Source organism: Oryctolagus cuniculus, chromosome 5 (genome assembly GCF_964237555.1).
Source record: "Oryctolagus cuniculus chromosome 5, mOryCun1.1, whole genome shotgun sequence".
Lineage (NCBI taxonomy): Eukaryota > Metazoa > Chordata > Mammalia > Lagomorpha > Leporidae > Oryctolagus > Oryctolagus cuniculus.
In genome coordinates, this window is record NC_091436.1 from 20640341 (window position 1) to 20657904 (window position 17564).

The 17564-nt window shown below is 33.8% G+C and overlaps 1 protein-coding gene and 1 long non-coding RNA gene across 19 annotated transcripts in view; one reads left to right on the top strand and one right to left on the bottom strand.

Annotated features, from left to right (window-relative positions):
• The window catches only part of LOC103349907 (LINE-1 retrotransposable element ORF2 protein), an 85511-nt gene that overhangs the window by 52592 nt on the left and 15355 nt on the right, over positions 1-17564 (top strand). For 9 of the 10 annotated variants that reach the window (XR_011388470.1, XR_011388469.1, XR_011388468.1 and 6 more), the window contains 2 exons: positions 1240-1385; positions 8152-15907. This is a non-coding gene — a long non-coding RNA (LINE-1 retrotransposable element ORF2 protein). Of the gene's footprint in view, positions 1-1239; positions 1386-8151; positions 15908-17564 lie in introns of those variants that run through there. The other variant, XR_011388465.1, reaches the window with a different exon arrangement.
• The window catches only part of STXBP5 (syntaxin binding protein 5), a 223863-nt gene continuing 208283 nt past the window's right edge, over positions 1985-17564 (bottom strand). For all 9 annotated transcript variants that reach the window (XR_011388463.1, XR_011388464.1, XM_008263622.4 and 6 more), the window contains 2 exons: positions 9306-9526; positions 1985-7671 (listed from right to left, as the gene is read on the bottom strand). Coding sequence is in view for 7 of the 9 variants with exons in the window: in XM_008263622.4 (XP_008261844.1) it covers positions 7630-7671; positions 9306-9526 (263 nt within the window). In the remaining 2 variants the exon portion in view is untranslated. The remainder of the gene's footprint in view (positions 7672-9305; positions 9527-17564) is intronic.

Consider the following 17564-nt stretch of genomic DNA (forward strand, 5'->3'; position numbering starts at 1 on the left):
AGAAACGCTAAGGAATCATGTATTTCCCAACAAATGGGCAAAGGTAGTACTTGCTTAAAATAACTCAGTAAGGAGATTTGGGGTGTGAAGCTTGGAAGGATAGGGATAGAACTGAAATGTGGGAAGGAAAGAGAGGGTAAGGGAGGATTCATAAACTCGAGAGATGTAAAAAGCAGTAGCCAGCTTGTTAGGGGACATACAATTAACTAAGAACTTCAGATTGTGTCTAAATATTTGTTTTTTTTTTTTTTTAACTGCTTTCAAAACCAACATAAAGTAAAATATACCTTTAATTAATAAAAACACAGCTTCATACAAGACAGGGTGTTTTGTCACTTTGTTAGTATGAAGCTGTGTTTAAAAAAAAAAAAAAAACAACTAAGGGGTTTTATAAAATAATATAAAATTACAAAGCGTGACCAAACTATAGGTTAGAATATTTCCACAAGTTTTCAGTGAATAGAGTATACATAAGTACTTATGTTAAAAAGGTAAAAATTTAAAAATATAAAATGACTTAGAGAAATCTTTTCTTTAAAAGATGTTTTAGTCTACACACTAAGCATTTTTGAAAGCTTTCATAAGGTACCTATGGCAAAACATTTTTGCACAAAAACTGTAAAAATATGATAGAGCAAACATATTATCTCTAACATCATGGGAGAAAATCTGAATCTTCCTGTAAACGCCTATGAAGAACTACAATGATAAATCTATTTCTGTCCAAAGCACTGGATGACACTCTGTCACACAAAACACACCTGAAGGAATGTTCTTTTAAAAGGCATGGCCAGATATGGACAATCTGCAATGTTTACAGTTTTATCACTTCATGCCTATATTTTTCTGGAAAAACCGGGGGTTTTTAAGGAGATGGGTCTCTGTCTTCACACATTACCTCCTCTGATGTCTTCTCAAAGTCCCACCTGGGTCGCCAAAAATGTTACCGGAGAAATTGCAGGGTTCTTGTCTTCGCGCAAGAAAGAATTCAGGCGTGAGACAGAGAGTAGTGGGAGGTAAAATAGCAAGGTTTATTAGGGAAGGGACATCCGTAAGGATGGATGGGCACCCCTCCAGACAGAGCCTGAGAGACTATCGGGGGCGGGGGGGGGGGGAGAAAAACACTAAACTTTCTTCAGATGATAAATAACTCTACCAAATGATCCGTATCACTGTATAATAAATAACCTAGTAAGATATTTTCTGTTCCATATTTTAAAAAATTTAATTATCTTCTAGGTACAAAGTTATCTCATCATAAAGCCCAAGGATTTTCCCTTGTAATACTGTCTCATAAGCACATCTTGTTAAAAGTATCAGACAAAAAGATGAGACATGACTGCCACCGTGTGGAATGGGAATGCACCATGTTAATGTAAATACAGGTATAGTAACATCAAATAAACCTGCAATTTAATGAGAATTACCAGATTCTTTATCCTAAAATGCAATGGGAACAATGACAAATAAGTACCCTTTAGCCTTCTCTGGATTACATTATTCTAGATCCATAAATGTGTTTCACTTTTGGTACAAGTAGCTGGACACTGCTATTGACAATATCCACTAGGAAAATGCCAATTATGGATATTGTCCATAGGCTTGCTACTCACCGGATGGTCCATGGAGCAGCAGTCCCCATGTCGGACAGGCGTCTGTTTTTAGGCCTCACCACATACACTGAATCAGAGCCTGTGTTCTGACCAGATCCCCAGGGATCTGTGCATACACAATCAGACGCACGCTCCCATCTCCTTTCCTCTCCAGTAACCCAGCACACGGGTAGGTGACTTTCACCACAAAATTCCAGACAGTTAAGAAAAAATATAATTGGTCTCGCTTGAATTACCTGATTAACTGATTTTCCCTTTGAATGTGTGTAAATAGAAAGTCAATTATTTTCTTGGGCTGCCTTACCACTGGGTTAATTCCACACTTCAGAACAAAATTAAGGAGAATTTTTCAGAAGAACGGGCTTGTTTAGTTTCAGGAGAGATCAGAGTATTTTATTTTGCCCAATTAGAGCCCTTCAGCATAAAGAGACATTCATATACATATATATGAACATTTTCCAGAAACACTGATTTATAATACATTTTTTAAAATACCAGCTTAAGGTATTTATTTACAAAAATATTTCATTACCTAATTTTAAACCTTTTGCTGTGATGACAGTTTTTTTTTTTTTTTATTTTTGGCTGATAAAGTACAGGAATGCAAAGTAACTACAAAGTTTAACACATTTTAGTGTTTCCAATAGTTTTTTTTTTTTTTTTTAATGAAACAGTACACAGAGATTTTGTTTTAAACCATATTTCAAATGCACATTCCAGCAATTACCTTTGAGATAGTTACTGGGACTGAGCAAGATTAAAAAAAAAAAAGTGCAGCAACTGAAAAAAACCTGCATGTACAGTTTAAGGTATACACAAGCTAGAACTATTTACCAAGCATGCCTGCCCTGAAGTGGACAATGTTAGAAAAACTAACTCTTGTTCTTTTTTTTTTTTATACTGTATTTTGGTAATGCATTCACAATGAATCAGTAGTATAACTAGAAAGCAAAATGGTTTTTTGGTTCTAACTACCATGTTGAGCAGAATTCACACCTAAACTATCACAGTACTGTTTTTATTTACACACACAAAAAATAAGAAAATTAAAACATGACTTATCTTCTTTGCACCACTTTCCACTGATATGCTGAGTTTATTTTTAATTTCTTACATTGTCTTCAGTTGAAGCAAAGTTTAGACAACGCAAAACAAACAGCCAAAGTATAAAAAAAATCCAATTCTCAAATAAATAGGATTCCATTGCCATTAATCTATATCCATTAAATGCCTGAGTCAAATGACCTACAATAAATTAATACTGATTTATTTACATCTCATACACTATAAATTTTAATTTAAACTATGAGCCTCATTGCAAAATACTGGCAAAACTGACATTCTTGATTTTTCTGATGTAAAGAGAAAAATAAGGGGAGCACTTACATTAAGCTCTGAACCATAGAACTTAATTCGTAAATGAACTGTGCCTCATAATTTAAGACTGAAGAGAGCAACGGTATAATGCTGGTAACTGGGAAGTTATTAAAATTATTTAATTCAGCTGAGAAATTATGCTAACATTTTTCTTTAATTTTTTTAGTTGCAACAACTGTTTTCTTTCCACATAATCTTTAAAACATCTGAGGCAGTAGTAAAATCATTAATATTCACAGGAAAAGTAATCCCCATAGCACTTTACAAGAAATTGATCAGAGTGATGAAAAGTGCAATTAACAAAAGCTGTAAACAGTATCTTCACATTCATACTCAAATTAATAAAATCAAATCTGTGGGCATAAATTTTAATCCAATATAATAAATACCCTAAAATGAAAAAGAAAAAAAAGGACATTTAAGATATAGGAGTGTTCTTTCTCAAATAAATGCAGATTAAAAAGTCTAGGAATATTGATCAAGTATCAAACTGATAAGGAACAAATTCTATAAACTACAAAATAAAAACCTTCATTGACAAAAATACATAAACTCTGTTTTCATTTTTGGAAATTTATTTTTAAAAAAGGTAGAAGAAAATACCTGGAAAACTATTTTAAATATATTATATATATATATATATATCTGTATTTTAAAACAATAATGAAGGTAGACATCCAACAGCAAGTTTGTAGTTATTGAGAAAGATTGTGAAATTACTGTTGTGGGCATTCTCCCCCCAAATAAAATTAGTATTTGAAATTGCTCAATAGAGGGAATATTTTTGTTAATAACCATGGTAATGGTACTTTTCATGTTATGTGTGAATACTTTTAAATGATGTGTAATTTTTTAAAATTAACTGTATCTCGATATGAGATACCAATATTTCTTATTATAAGCATAAAACATAACTTTTTGTATGGATAATATACATACTTTTTAAGTACTTTGACTTAAACTTAACAAGTTCACCATTTTTAAAATTAAAGAGTACATTTATAAAAATTTCATTTTAAAACTAAAAGTATATTTCTAGCAGTATGTATAAATATAACATGTTACTGTATGATCTTCAAACAAATCTGAAAGTGTTGTAATAATTTAAGATCAAGGACACTGAAACATATAGCAAACAATTTTACTATTTTTTAACCTTTGAAAACTATATAAAACCCTACTAAAGGTTTTTAAACTGATCAGTTTAGTTTAAGGTGTAGATAGCAGCATATTCATGATTTTGGTATGCTTTATTCACATGTATCACTTGATTTAAACTGAGCATTATGGATTAAATGATAATAAAAAGGTTTAATTATCTAAAAAAGTGCAGAAAAAATTCAAGTTTAAAGGTCAGTGCTATTTATTTTGCAGAAACAAAATTCTAGAAGTTAAAGTGTAAAACAAATATTTGCCACAAAAAAATTTACCTTTGGATACAGCTTATTCTAATGTCCTATGAGAAATGCCTTAAGCAAAACATATGGAACACAGAATGCAGAACTTAGGGTAAAACTTCAACTCTGCAGTGTCTCCTGGATTCTCCACTCTCTCTTAGCTGTCTCCCAGTACTCCCCATAATTTAGAAGTATGTAACACTTTCAGACTTGTTTAAAATACTCATGTATCTATACAAATTAACTTCAGAAGGACCTCTAATCAAGAAGTTCTAAATAAAAGAAATATTTCTTTCTTTAAAGTACTGTCCTTAATTGAATTACAATATACTTACACGTAATAACAGACAAGTAGCAGCATTTTTCATATCCATAAAAAATCAAATTAAGAAGCAATAGCTCAGTTGAATCTATAATCATTTTTAGGAAACAACATAAAACTGAAATGCAAACCAAAGGTATTAAGATGATGCAAACCTTAAAAATGGGTGCAATGCACAGAATTTGTCAGAATATAAATTTTCAAATAATTTTCCAAGCATACATATGGATTTTTCAGGTTTTGAAAAGTGAAATGAACTGGACACATAAGGAAACCACTTCCTATTCACAAACTGCTAACAATGACTATTTCAGAGATTTTTAGAGTCAAAGACAAATGACACAAAACAATGCTGAGCATATAGAGAAAGAACATGAAAATATTCCATTTTTCTGGTATTTTCTATTTTGACATTTTATGTTTTTTGGCTAGTTTTCCTGAAATCTTGGTTTGCTGGTGACTATTACTTTTTGCATGTAAAAAGGAAAAAAAAATAGGAGATGTTATCTCTCAAATTACATACAATGAATTCCCTGGGTTAGTTACTTACTGCAGACTGTCTCCTATCTATAGACTCAGTCAAGTACAATTTTGAGAAGCTCATTTCCTATATTCAAAAATACTTTAAGCTTTCTAACTCTACATGAATGTCTATCCTGTTGTGCATAATTTGCAAATTAATCTGGAACAAATGAAAGAATGAAAAATATTGGTTTAGGACTTTCTTATAAAATCCATCTCAGGTAAATGTATCCACTTCTGTATTTGAAAATAATTACAAGGTTGGTTCTATTTATATACAACAGGAAAGATGACAGTAAAAATGAAGTTAATATACAAATAACGTAAAACAACAAGAGAAAATTAAATAATTGGAACTAATATGGCATTCTACCGAACAGGAAATCAACCAGTATATTAATTTACTTAATGCATCTCCACTTCAAATCCATAACTGTTGATTTTATTGATGACATTCACAAAACTGTACCTTTAAAAAAGGATCTAATACTTCCTGTGACATATCATGTAACAATTTATAAACTGCTAAATAGTCAACAGACAGCTGACATTAACTACACAGAAATATGTTACTCATTGATACTTTCTATAAATTCAACTTTTGAAAATGATTGTATCTTAAAAATATTTATTTGGGATTGATCAATTATCTCTATCAAATATATTGAGCCCCATTCCAACAATGTTTAAAGCAAGCTTTGATGTAAACTTTTGTATCCAATAGTGCACATTACAAAATGTGAACCAAAGTTTATTAATGAAGAGTAAAGAGGAAGAGATGCATGAGAGACTGCGTAAAAAGCTGAAGATGCTCTGCATATATTTTTGATGATTGTATGGAATAGAAAAACCACCTTCATGTTTCCTATCAATTTGTGCTCTGATTCTCGCTTAATTAAAAAAGAAAGAACATGATTTTACACATTTTTTAAAGGATGAGAGTATTTAAATTTCATTAACAGTAATTTTAATATTTCTATTTTTCTCTTTGTAGCTTTATCAATCAATCATCTCAGATTAGCTTGCATTATGAGACTGCTTACTTGGGGATCTACCAAGTGGTTTCTTTCCTATCTAGAATCTATTCTAGGAACTAACCGTTGTCCACTGCTGGTCTCAATTTTGCATCATACTGCAGTAAAGAAATAATTTAGTTACGAAAGTGTACGTATTTTCCTTTCCTTTTGGCTTTTTGAAACCTTGGAAGGATACGTACAGATGACTTATATTTCTATAGAAAATAATTTGTAGGTCATCAGACTAGACTCTTATATAGTTATTGACAATAGATGCTTGTAATTTTCCAAGCAATAGCATGTGCACTAAGATTTAATTAGCTAATCACCTGAGTGTATTGGAAGTGTTAGCAAATAAAGGGCATTTTAAAAAGGGAGCTGAGCATTTCACTAAAATAAAGAAACAATTTTTTAAAGCAATTTTAATTAAATAATGCAAAGGGTACATTTGGTTAAACATTTTATAAAAAGTCAAGCAAAATTAAAAACTTAGCCAAGTTCAACATTTCTACAAATTTAACCAATAACTATTTTGGTCAAATCCACCGTTAGCTGAATTAATGAGAACAAGGATAAGGGACATTGAATTATTCTCCTCACCACAATGGAGGTTTTTCTCACTTTCCACACTGCATAGCCACTACATGGAAACTTCCAGAATGATGAGCAATTCAGTCATGCTCTACACTTTTCTTTTCAATGAAAAGTGATTTATCACCTTGTTTTGCTTTTGACAAAATATGAACTAAACACAAGTATATATTAATGAGAATCCAAGAGTAGCCCATACACAAGTCAACTATGTGTATGTATTTATTATTTAAAGCCCACCATTCAGCTTATCTGTCTAAAGATATGATAACAAACAATTTGCTTCTTTTTCACTAATGATACTGATGGCCAGTTAGTTTAAGAGAGGGAAAGTCCAAGACAGCTGTTTATAATATAGTCCAGTGACACAAAGGTAACTATTTCAGCTTCAGGACTTCTGACTTACTGCCTCTCCCTCAAACAGGTCAAACACTGATGCCAATGGCACAACATCTTTTGGCATACGAAAGTTTAATACAGGAATGATCTAGGAATAGTCCCTGCCATGTCTCCTCAATATCCCCCTTATTTCTTCTTCTGTCACTTTAGACCTGCTTTGTTTCTGAACTGTCAGCTCCTATCTGGCACACACCATGTACACCAGTTTGAGTGTGTGAACATCCCTCATTAAAGCCACATGACTGAGGTAAAACAGTGCATGATGGTGCTAGGAAAGAACGGTTTCCAGTGATGAACATCCCTTTAATGTGAACTTTCCTAAATAAACTGATGGAGTAAAAAAGGAAAACTTTTTCCTTCTCACTGAAGTTGGACTTATTGGATTCTGGTTGTCAGAACTGGTACCACTTCTTATCTTTGTATTTCAACATCATCTAAAGGAAAAAAAAAAAAAGAAAAAATATGTTTTTAAACTGTCAAAACAATACTTATAACTGGTTTCATATTTTTATAAAACATTATTTACTCAGAAACATTATCAGTAGTGTTATTATAATGCTTACTTCAATCAATTTATTAAAACCAGTAACAACTGTTCCACTTGGAGAGAAAAAAATATTATACCCAATAAGAACTAACCTAGAAGGTTCTCAAAGTTCCGAGAGACGTGACATAATTTGTTGAATTAAACTAATAACCTAAAAATAAGGTCATGTTCAGTTATCTTGCTGGAACTAAAAATGATCCTTAAGAAACCAGAGAATGAACGATTGGAAATTCTACTACTATTGCCATCTCAAATTTACTGGGCACCTACTTCTAGCCAGATGCTCTACAATAATCTTCCCATTTGTTTCCATCTGAGCCTTTCAACTAATTTTCTGTTAGACATCATTTTTTTCCCTATTTTGCAGATGAAGAAACTGAAGCCTGTTGGGGTTATTCAGGGTAACACAATGGTACAACTGAGACTGCAGCCCATGCAGTCTGACTCAAGAAACCATGACTGTAACCACCTCAATGTACTGTGTTCCTTTTGGTAGAAAATAAAGCTATCAGATGAAGACTGAGCTCTTTGCTAACTATTTAGAGTATGGATATATTCTGAAATGGACTATATGCCTTAGGTATTCTGCAGTCAGATGCAAGATTATGACAACAAAAATCCTGACCCAGACTGAAGGCCACTTGCAGCTGAGGTATTTGTGGCATCTGTGAATCTGATGCCCTGGACAAATATCTCCCAGATGAAGTCACCCCTTTCATGTGTTCTGTGTTTCAGCATTCTTGAGAAAAGAGATTTTTCTTTGAATATTTAAAGGGGAATTATATAGATTATATTTTGGGTATTCAAGCAAAAAAACAACTTTGATATGGTTTCTTCAGAAAAGAAACTCAAACTATCTGAAGGCTAGGAACTAAATGTGTGAAGTAATCTAGAGCAAAGCTTCAAAATTAAAAATCTATGTTTCACCTAAAGGCTTTTAAATTCAGCTTTAAAACAGCACTTCTCTGTTGAACACAGCATAGTGGTATTTTAAGGGGGCCATTTAGGGATCCTGACTTCAAGTGCTTCTGACTCCAACACACTTCCAAGGTTTATCAAGATTAACTCACTGCATAATGCATTTTGTTGCCCCTCCATATGAACTGGTCTACAACATGGATTTAGTATGGTTTATTTGAATAAAAATCTTTGCCAATTTTAGTTATTTAGATCTACTTGGGAGCAATCAATGAGGCAGATTATTTCCCTCTCTCTGACAAGGTGGCAGTAGACTGAGTCTTCAAGGAAAATTAGCATTGCTACTATATTCTCTGAGAAATAATTGCAAAACTGCTGATTCTGCTTACAAAGAGCATAAAGATGAGGTTTCTTCAAAATCTGTAAACATCAGTAAGAGACATATTCTTGTAATGGTTCCCTCTGGTGGCAAAAATCAGGAATTCACAATTATACAAGGATACATGAAAATTCATACGTATACAAATATAGCAACTCTAAAAATACTTTTCATGCTTTCTTTTCCTAGGGTGTTTTTGTTGTTTAAATACCCGATAGGCATACCTCATGAGCATGTTTAGAAAACGAATCTGCACTTGATAACATAGCTGCAGTTCTTTCTTCTAAGTCGCCAAGTTTCTGCCCTCTCTCATCTAGTGCCAGCCTGGCTCGTGCTAATTCACCAACAACTCCTGAAGCAGCTCCTTTCACACCTTCAATTCCACCAGGGCCAGGGATATGCTGGGCAAGACTCCTGGAAGCCTTTCCTGAGGACGACTCTCCAACTGAATGGGTTTTAAAAATACCAGTACACGATATCATTAAAATACAATCTTTAACATTCATCAAAAATACAACTGAATTACTTACACATTTCAATTCATAATATTTCTTTTTCTTTTGTTATAATGATTTAGAAAATCTGATACTTTTTTCTAACAGGTACAAACACGATTTACATGAATAAATATTTTACTCTATACTAGTGCAAACTGCTGGACTTGTATAAAACATGGTGTGGCAATTATTTACTGAAACGAATAATAAGCATATTGACACCAATTTATATAATAGCAAAAACTGCTTTTAATTGTAAAAAATATAAATTAACTTAAAAGACACTGAATTTGAATATATAAAGTTAATATAGAAATGATTTATTTACTTCAACAATTTTTACTTAAAAATACTATGCTTAGGCTGAAAAGAAAAATGAAGATTTCAGTATTCTATTTAGTTTCTAAAATTTGTAGATTATGCTGTATACTTTTCTTTTCCTCCATTTCACATTGTGACTTAACAAAAAGACCAGATTTCCCTTTTAAAAGATCTTAGCAATGCACTATTTCTTTACCATTTGTAATCCAGACCCTATTACTCAACACCTACAACACTGCAAGTCTTAAATCTTTTAAGGGGTGGTCTCAGATTCCCTCTTCCTTCAGCTTAAATTTCTTTGAAAACAACATATATATTTCATATATCCTAAAATTTGGCTCTGTAAGGATAACAATACAGTGATTGTTAGTTTATTCACAAGGATGTGCAACCATTGGCACTATCTAATTCCAGGCTATTTTATCACTTCTAAAGAAAACCCATGCCTTTAGTCCTTGGCAATGATTAACCTACTTGCTGTCTCTATAATTTTGCCTATTTTCAACATTTCTTACAAAAGAATTCATAAAACATGTAGCCTTTAATGGCTGGCTTCTTTTGCAGTATAGTTTTGTCAAGGTTCATGCATATTGCAATATATGTAGTAAGTACTTTATCACTCTTATGGCTGTGTAATTTATCATTTACAGATAAGACACAACTGCTTGCCCAGTCATCAGCTGATGGGCATTTGAGTTGTTTCTACTTTTTGACTATTCTTCATGCTACCACAAACATTAGTGCAAATTTTCATGTTAACATCCACTTTCATTTCTCTTGGGCATTTGCCTGGGGATAGACTTTCTGGATCATAGCATAACTTCTTGAGGAACAGTCTGTTTTCCAAAAAGGTTGCACAATTTTACATCCCTGTGAGCACTGTATGAGGGTTCAAATTTCTCCGTATTCTCACCAACATTTGTTATTGTGTGTCCTTCTGATTACATCCATCCTAGTAAGTGTGAAGTGGTATCTCACTGTCATTTTGTTTTCCATTTCCCCAGTGAAGAATGCTGTTGAGCACTTTTCCATATGTTCATTATCATTTGTATACTTTCCTTGGAGAAATACCTATTCAAATACTGCCCATTATTAAATTTGGCTATTTGTCTTTTTTATTATTTAAAGATTTATTTATATATTTATTTATTTGAAAGCAAAGTTAAATAGAGGAGGGAGGGAAAGAGAGAAAGATTGAATTGATCTTCTATTGGCTGGTCCACTTCATAAATGGCTACAACTACTGGGGCTGAGCCAGGCCAAAGCCAGGAGACTGGAACTCTACCCTGATCTCCTATAAGGGTGGTAGGGGCCCAAGTATTTGGGGCACCTTTCACTGCTTTTCTTGGTACATTGGCAGGGAGCTGGATTGGAAGTGGAGCAGCCGGGGCTCAGACAGGCACTCATAGGGGATGTGGTGTTGCAGTCAGTGACTTAAACCACTGTGCCACAATGTAGGCCCCTATCTGTCTTTATTATTGAGTCATGAGAGTTCTTTATATATTCTAGTAGACTTCATCAGATATCATTTATTCCTTTTTATTAGTCCATTTTTTGATTTCTTTACTTCTTGATAGTGTTCTTTCAAGCTTAAGTTTTTAGTTTTGACAAATTTCAATTTATCTATTATTTTTCTTTCGTTGCTTCTGATTTTGCTGTCTTACCTGATAAACCATTACCCAATCCCATGGCACAAAGATTTATATCTATGTTTTCTTCTAGGGACTTCACATTTTTCAGATCTCACATTGAGGACTGTGATCATTTTGTGTGTGTATGCGTCTGTGTGTGTGCATGGTACAAAGTTGGGGCTCAACTTCATTTTCCTTCCTAAAAAATCCTTTCGTACAATGTCATTTCTAGAAAACACGATTCTTTCACCATTGACTTCTCTTGGCATCCTTGTTATTAGATCAATTGACCATAAATTTTATGGGCTTATTTCTGGACTCTTAATAATTATTCCACTAATTTATATGTCTGCTTTATGCTAGTACCACACTGTCTTGGTGACTACTTGTTTTGTTATAAGGTTTGAAATTGGAATAGTCCTTCAGCTTTGTTCTAGGCAATATTTTGGATTCCTTGCATTTCATATGAATCTTGGGAACAGTCTGTTGCTTTCTGCAAAAGAAAAAACTAGTTGAGACTTTGCTTGACATTGTGTTAAATATGTAGATCAATATAGAGAATATCTATTTACAATATTAAATCTTCTAATCCATAAATGTGAGATGCTGGCCCATTTATTTAGGCATTGATTTATTTAAATAATATTTTGAGTTTTTATTGTACATGTACATTCAAGTTTACTTTCTAAAAAGCTTTATCATAACGGATACTAAATTTTAACATGTCTTTATTGCATGTTTTTGCATGGTCATAAAATTTTCTCCTTAATCTGTTAATGCGGTAAACTCTGACTGATTTTTTTTTTTAAGTGATAAGCCAACTTTGAGCTTCTGGTCCAAATAAAACTTTTTTAAAATTATCCTATTACATAAAATCTGATCTAATATATTAATATTCCATTTCAGATCTTGTGTCTATATTCGAGGGATATAGCCTTTGCTTTTTGCTCATACTATTTTGACTTTTAGTATTAAGATTGTATTAATTTTATGAAGTATATTGATGAGTGTAACTTCTGTTTTCTAAAAGATTTTCTGTGGGAGTAGAATTATCATTCTCCCTAAATATTTGGTAGAAAGTATTAAAGTATGATTTGCACTAGAAGTTTATTTGTGGAGAATTTTCACACAATAGCTCAGTTATAGTATTATTTAGATGTTTAAATATTTTAATTGTACCTATTTATGGGTATATTATGATAACTCAATGCATATATACATTGTGTAATATAAAAAATCTGGGCAATTAGCATTTCCATATCCTTAAGCACAGCATTTCTTTGTGTTGGGGACGTTCATACTCCTCTCTTCTGGTTCTTTATAACATAAGTTATAAATTGTTAAAACTACTGTCACCTTACTCTGCTGCAAAACACTAGCACTTTATTGTACCTTTTGTCCATTTTGGTAAGTTATGTATTTGTTGGAATTCATTTCATGAAAATTTCCAAAAAATTGACTGAAAAGTATATTCTCTTATTTATAAAAATAATAGTGGTAATTTTTAGCACTATCCTAATTTTTTTGTTCCTGATAGTGTTTATGTGTCTCTTTTTTCTTGATCTGTTTCAACAGAGATTTATCAGTTTTATTAGAATTTTACTATATTTTAGAAATCAATGTCCTTACTTTTTAATTTTTTTTAATGTTTAACATTTGGGAGAGAGAGGACATAGTGAGACAGACAGTGCCTATGCACTGGTTCACATTCCAAATGTCAGAAATTGCTGGAAGTGGTCCATGATTGAAGCCAAGAACTTATTTCAGGTCTACCACATTGACGGTAGGAACCCAGCTACTTGAACGATCATTGCTGCCTCCCAGGGTCTGCATTAGCAGGCAGCTGGGGTGAGGAGTTAGAGGCACAGTGACGTGGAACAGAGGCCTCTTACTGTTGGGCGAAATGTCAGTTACTAGACTTTAGAAAAACATGAACAAAACCTTTTGATTTCAGAAGACATAAAAAATTTAGTAGTACAAACAGTTCCCACATACCCTACACCCAGCTTCTTCTATTATTAACATTATAGATATTTTTGTCAAAATCACTGAGCCACACCATGCTTCCCCTATAATTAACATCTAATATCTAAGACAAAATAAATGAACCATATCTAACTTTACTGTTTTTAAAACTCCCTCTTTCCCTCTCACTCATCCCAGCCTCTAGTAATCAACATTTTATGTTCACATTGATTTTTGTTGTTTTGTTTGCTTGTCTTTCTGTGTATGGTTTATTTCACTAAACATGGTGTCCTCCAGTTTCATTCACTTTGCTGCAAATGATGAGATCTCATTCTTTATTGCTGAATAACATTGCATTGTGTGTGTGTGTTTCTGTGTATCTTTCATTTTCCTTATGCATTAACTTGATGAGAGATGTGTTGGTTGATTGGCTATCTTGGCTACTGTGAACAGTGCTAAAATAAACATGGTGGAGAAGGTATCTTGTTGATATATGATATATCTTTTGGGTATATACCCAGCAGTAGGGTTGCTGGATCACATGGCTGTTCTATTTCTGGAAATCTCTTGTTGACCATATTGACTGTGCTAACTTTCATTCCCACGAACAGTGTGTAAGGACTCTCTTATCCATATTCTCCTCAGCATCTCTCACTCTCTTTTTGAGAAGTCATTTTAAAGAGATAAGGTGATAGCTCAATGTGGCTCGGGTGACTAGTGATGGTGAGCATCATTTTAAATTTTTATGGACATGTATTTAATCTTTTGAGAACTGTTTATTTTTAAAAGGATTGTGTTTTCTTGTTGAGTTTTTCGAGTTCAAGACAGAGATGATGAAAGGATATTAATCCTCTGTCTGACAAGCAGCTTGCGAATATTTTCTCCCATTCTATTTATGTATCTTCACTTTGTTGATTGCTACCTTTGCTGAACTGAAGCTTCTGAGTTCGATACACTACCTTTTGTCTAGTTTTGCTTTGGGGATATTTTTTCCTAACTTTTTTAAATATTAAGTTTTTTGAGATAGGACAGGAAGAAAGGGAGGAGGAGAGGAGGAAGAAGAGGGGAAGAGAAGGAGGACACAGAGGTTGGGGAGGGAGAAAGATACCGATCTTCCATCTGCTGGTTCACTCCTCCAACGGCTGCAATGGGCAGGGTTGGGCCAGGCCAAAGCCAGGGGCTGGGAACTCCATCCAGTGTGTCGCAGGGGCCCAAGTACATGAGCTATCATCAGCTGTTTTCTCTAGCATGTTAGCAGTGATGTGGATGTGAAGAGCAGCAGGGACTCAAACTGGCACTCTGATATGGGGGATGCCATCACCACTAGTGGCAGCTTACCTTTGGGGTCTTTTTCCAAGAAATCATTGCCTTCACCAGTGTCTTGAAATGTTTCTCCTGTTTTCTTCTAGGGATTTAATATTTTCAGGTCTTACATTTAGGTCTTTTCACCCATCTTGAGTTGATTTTTATATATAGTAAGAGGTAGGAATCTATTTTCATTCTTCTACATATGTATGTCCAGTTTTGCCAGTACCATTTAATGAAAAGACTATCCTTCTCAATATATGTTTTTGGCTCCTTTCTCAAAAATCAGTTGGCTTTATGAATGTGGGTTAATTTCTAGGCTTTCTATTTTGTTTTAATGTTCAATGTGTCAGGTTTCATGCCAGTATTTGAATTGTAGTAAGCTCTGACATCAAGTATTGGAATGCCTCCAGGTTCACTCCTCTCCCTCCTCCATCACTTTGGCAATTCTGGGTCTTTCGTGAGTCCATATGAATCTTAGGATTGTTTTTTCTAATTTGTTAAGAATGTCATTGGTATTTTGATAGTTTTCCATGAATCTGTAGAAGGCTTTAGTAGTATGATTAGTTTAATGATACTTATCCTTCTAATCCATGAAAAAGGGATGAATCTGTAGAAGGCTTTAGTAGTATGATTAGTTTAATGATACTTATCCTTCTAATCCATGAACAAGGGATACCTTTTCATTTTTCGTGTCATCACTTGATGACTTCTTTCATCAGTGTTTTATATTTTCATTGTACTAACCTTTCATTTCTTTGGTTAAATTTATTCCCAAATATTTAAGCTTTTTGTAGCTATTGTGAGTAGGATTTCTTTCTTGATGTCTCTTTCAGCAAGATTGTTAGTGATTTATTAAAATGCTGTTTTTTTTATGTTGATTTTGTTTCCTGCAACTTCAATGAATTGGCTTATCAGTGCTAAGAGCTTTATGGTGGAATGCCTAGACTTTTACATGTACAAAATCATGTCATTTGCAAACAGGGATATTTTTACTTCCTGTTTTCCAATTCTGATGCCCTTTATTTCTCTTCCATAATTGCTCTTGCTAATACTTCTTTTTAATTTTTTTTTTTTTTGACAAGCAGAGTTAGTGAGAGAGACAGGCAGAGAAAAAGGTCTTCCTTCCATTGGTTCACTCCCCAAATGGCCGCTATGGCTGGCGTGCTGCACCGATCCAAAGCCAGGAGCCAGGTGCTACCTCCTGGTCTCCCAAGCAGGTGCAGGGCCCTAATACTATATAGAATATGAATGATGAAAGTAGTGGACATCTTTGTTCCAGACGTGAAAAGCGGAAAACATTTCCCCATTCAGTATGTTATTGGTTATGGGTTTGTCATATATTAGCCTTTATCATTTTGAGGTATATTCCCTCTATACCTAATTTCTTTAGAGTTTTTGTTTTTAAATCACGAAAGGATGTTGAATCATATCAAACGCTTTTGATGCATCTACTGAGATGATCATATGTTTTTTGTTCTTCTGTTAATGTGATTTATGGTATTAATGGGTACATGAATGTTGAACCTTATTTGTGTTTTGGGGTAAAACCCACTTGATTGTGATGTATGATCTTTTTGATGCAGTGTGGGATTGGGTTTGCTACTATTTTGTTTGAGAATTTCTGCATCTATGTCCATCATGGATACTGGTCTGTAGTTTTCTTTTTGTGTTGTACCTTTGGTTTTAGTATCAGTAATGATGGCCTCATAAAAATAGTTTGGTAGAGTTCCACACTTTTCAATATACTGGAATGGTTTAAAAAGTACTGGAGTTAGTTATTCTTTAAGTGTTTTGTAGAATTTAGTTGGAGAGTCATCAGGTCCTAGACTATCTTTGATGGGAGACTTTCAATTACTGCTTCAACCTTGTCACTTGTTATGGGTCTATTTAGATTTTCTGTATTTTTTGATTAACTTTGGTAGGCTGTAGGTGTGCAAGAATTTATCCACCTCTTAAAGATTTTCCAATTTGTTAGCAAATTGTTTTTTACAATCTTTTATGATCCTTTTAATTTCTGTGATATCAGTTGTAATGTTCCTTTTTTTTTTGACAGGCAGAGTTAGACAGAGAGAGAGAGGCAGAGAGAAAGGTCTTCCTTCCATTGGTTCACCCCCCAAATGGCTGCTACGGCCGGCATGCTGCACTGATCCAAAGCCAGGAGCCAGGTGCGTCCTCCTGGTCTCCCATACGGGTGCAGGGCCCAAGTGCTTAGGCCATCCTCCACTGCCCTCCTGGGCCACAGCAGAGAGCTGGACTGGAAGAGGAGCAACTGGGACAGAATCCGGCACCCCAACCATGACTAGAACCCAGGGTGCCGGTGCCACAGGTGAAGGATTAGCCAAGTGAGCCGCTGCGCCTGCCATGTTTCTTTTCTTTTAATCTCTAATTGTATTTATTTGAGTAATTTTGTTTTCTTTGTTGGTCTTGCTAAAGGTTTGTCTATTTTGTTTATCTTTTCAATAAACAGAATGTTTTATCTTTTGCATTTTTTAAAATTTCAATTTCATTATTTCAGCTCTAATTCTTATTTCTTGCCTTCTAGCAATTTTGGGTTTGATTTGTTCTTGTTCTTCTAAGTCCTTGAAATGTATCATTAGAGTGTTGGAGGTTTTTTTTTTTTTTTTTTTTTTTTTTAAGATTTTTGGCTTTTGTAAGAGTGAATGTTTATGCCCCACCAAACCCATATGCCATGATCTAATCCCCATTATGATGTTGGAATTGGGGCCACTGGGAGCTAATTAGATAAGGAGGATGAAGCCTT